Below are 2017 nucleotides of genomic sequence, written 5' to 3'. Positions count from 1 at the left end.
AAAGTATTCAATGTACTTTAATATTAAATTTAATAAGTATTTAATAAATATTTAATATATATGTATCAGTTAACGTTATTAACTTTATTTATACAAACGTTGAAAATGTTGTTTATTGTATTTATTAAGTATTTAGTTTGAACAAACTTCTGTTCTGGGAATTTTTCTTATGATCGTTTTATTGGTGTAAATTATTTCTCAATTAGTTGAGTGCTATTTTCTTATTTAAAATTTGATTCTCAATTGAGAATATTTTTATTTTTCTGAATTACTACTTCAATTTGAATATTATCTTTGGAGATTACACTGAGTTGTTCAGTGAAGAACGACATATTAGTAAGAGTCTTACAAGAATCTTCTTTATATTAGTTAAATAATCTGAACGATAATTGTTGAACATAGTTAAGATTCATTCAAGAGAGGCTCTTCGTTTATCGAAAGTGATTTGTATGTGAAAAAAACCCTACACTAGACTAGAAATTCTGGTCGAATATAGAGAATCAATTTCATGACAAATTCATGAAATAACAAAAGTTGTTCAGATTAAATTTGACCATACCTAATAAAAATATAAAACTCTTTTTTCATATTTTTTTATTGAAATTATCAAAGAGATACATTCTAATCTTGCTCTTGAAATGGTCTTACAAATATTAATTCTGCAACTTGGGACACTTTTGCAAGCAAGAATCAACCACGTTAGTCACATTACCACCAGCATCTGAAACATAAGATCATTGTCGGAAAAGATGTAAAAACATAATTAGTTTAATTATAAACCATAAAAGATTACAGAAACGAATTATATTTTATGACTCTCATTTTTTTATTTTCATCATTTACTCTCTGACATGTTTAGTGTGAACTATTGATTAATATATCAATGTCTTTACTCTTAAAAGAATCAATAATTTACATTAAATGTATGTTTGGTTCATTGTCAAATAGATGTAGAATTGATTTTCTAATAAAGAATCAGTATGTGTTTGGTTTTCAAAATCAATGTAAAAAGTAAAAATTTTCATGTTGATGAGAAACAAGTAATTTTTGTTTCTGGAATCAATTTTCCAACACTGAACCAAATACGTTGTAATATAATTTTTTTAAAAGAAATATGAATGTTTTTTAAAAGAAATATGAACATGATTTAGAGAATAAATACCGATTTCAATGGTGATGGACTTGTTGACGCCACAACTTTTAACACAATCGAGAGAATCGGTAGGTATTGCACATTTTACAACACACTTAATCCAACACAGACCATAGGGTTCAGGTGAAAGCAAACACTCAAGACCACATATTATGGGACATGGAAATTTTGCCTCATTTTGGAAAATTTGTACAAAAACCAACATAATCACCATCAAAATTGCAACTCTATTACTCTTCATTATGTTTTTTCCCATATAACTCACCCTTGCTCAAAATTTTGTTAGAAGTTCTTGCTGTGACGTTTTGAGGAAAATCAATATCAATTTATAGGCACATAATATTGTTTGTAAAGTTATTAACTTTAAATTATCATGAAAATTGCGTGTTAAAGCCTTTCAAAATAAAGTTTTTGGTCGGTTTTACTTAAACTTTTCATTAATTTTTTATGTAAAGCATTTCAAAATTAAGGGCCACATCAACTTGATGTGTACGTAAATGAATTTATAAATTATGACTAAAAAACAGACTTAGGTCCACTAAGTTTATTTTTATTTTTAAATTTGATCAGTTTCACTTTGACTATTAGAATCATGCGTCAAGTCTTACGTGTGTTTAAAATGAATGTATAAACTAAAAAACAATTGGGTCCACTTTTTTTTTTAGTGCAGTTTGGTTAGTTTTATTTTGTTTCCATAAAAAATATACGTTATATCAAATCAATTTTTCTAATAAATTATATTTTTATAATAACATTTTTAATATGAATGTTCTTTTGAAAAGAAAAAATATTTTAATACGACTCGTAAATTTAGTTTTTTAAAATTAAAGAGTGTTACTTATTTAAACTATTCCCTTTAATTTA

At 25.6% G+C, this 2017-nt stretch overlaps 1 protein-coding gene across 1 annotated transcript; it reads right to left on the bottom strand.

Moving 5' to 3' along the window:
• Positions 1–563: 563 nt before the first annotated feature.
• LOC114168276 lies at positions 564–1439 on the bottom strand. The gene is made up of 2 exons (XM_028053030.1): positions 1163–1439; positions 564–721 (listed from the first exon to the last, which is right to left on the bottom strand). The coding sequence occupies exons 1-2, from the start codon at positions 1407–1409 to the stop codon at positions 654–656; spliced, it is 315 nt and encodes a 104-aa protein (XP_027908831.1). The 5' UTR covers positions 1410–1439; the 3' UTR covers positions 564–653.
• Between the last annotated feature and the right edge of the window lie 578 nt (positions 1440–2017).

Source organism: Vigna unguiculata, chromosome 11, assembly GCF_004118075.2.
Source record: "Vigna unguiculata cultivar IT97K-499-35 chromosome 11, ASM411807v1, whole genome shotgun sequence".
Taxonomy (NCBI): domain Eukaryota; kingdom Viridiplantae; phylum Streptophyta; class Magnoliopsida; order Fabales; family Fabaceae; genus Vigna; species Vigna unguiculata.
Note: the sequence above shows the minus strand (reverse complement) of the source record. Positions and strands in the feature narration are given on the sequence as shown.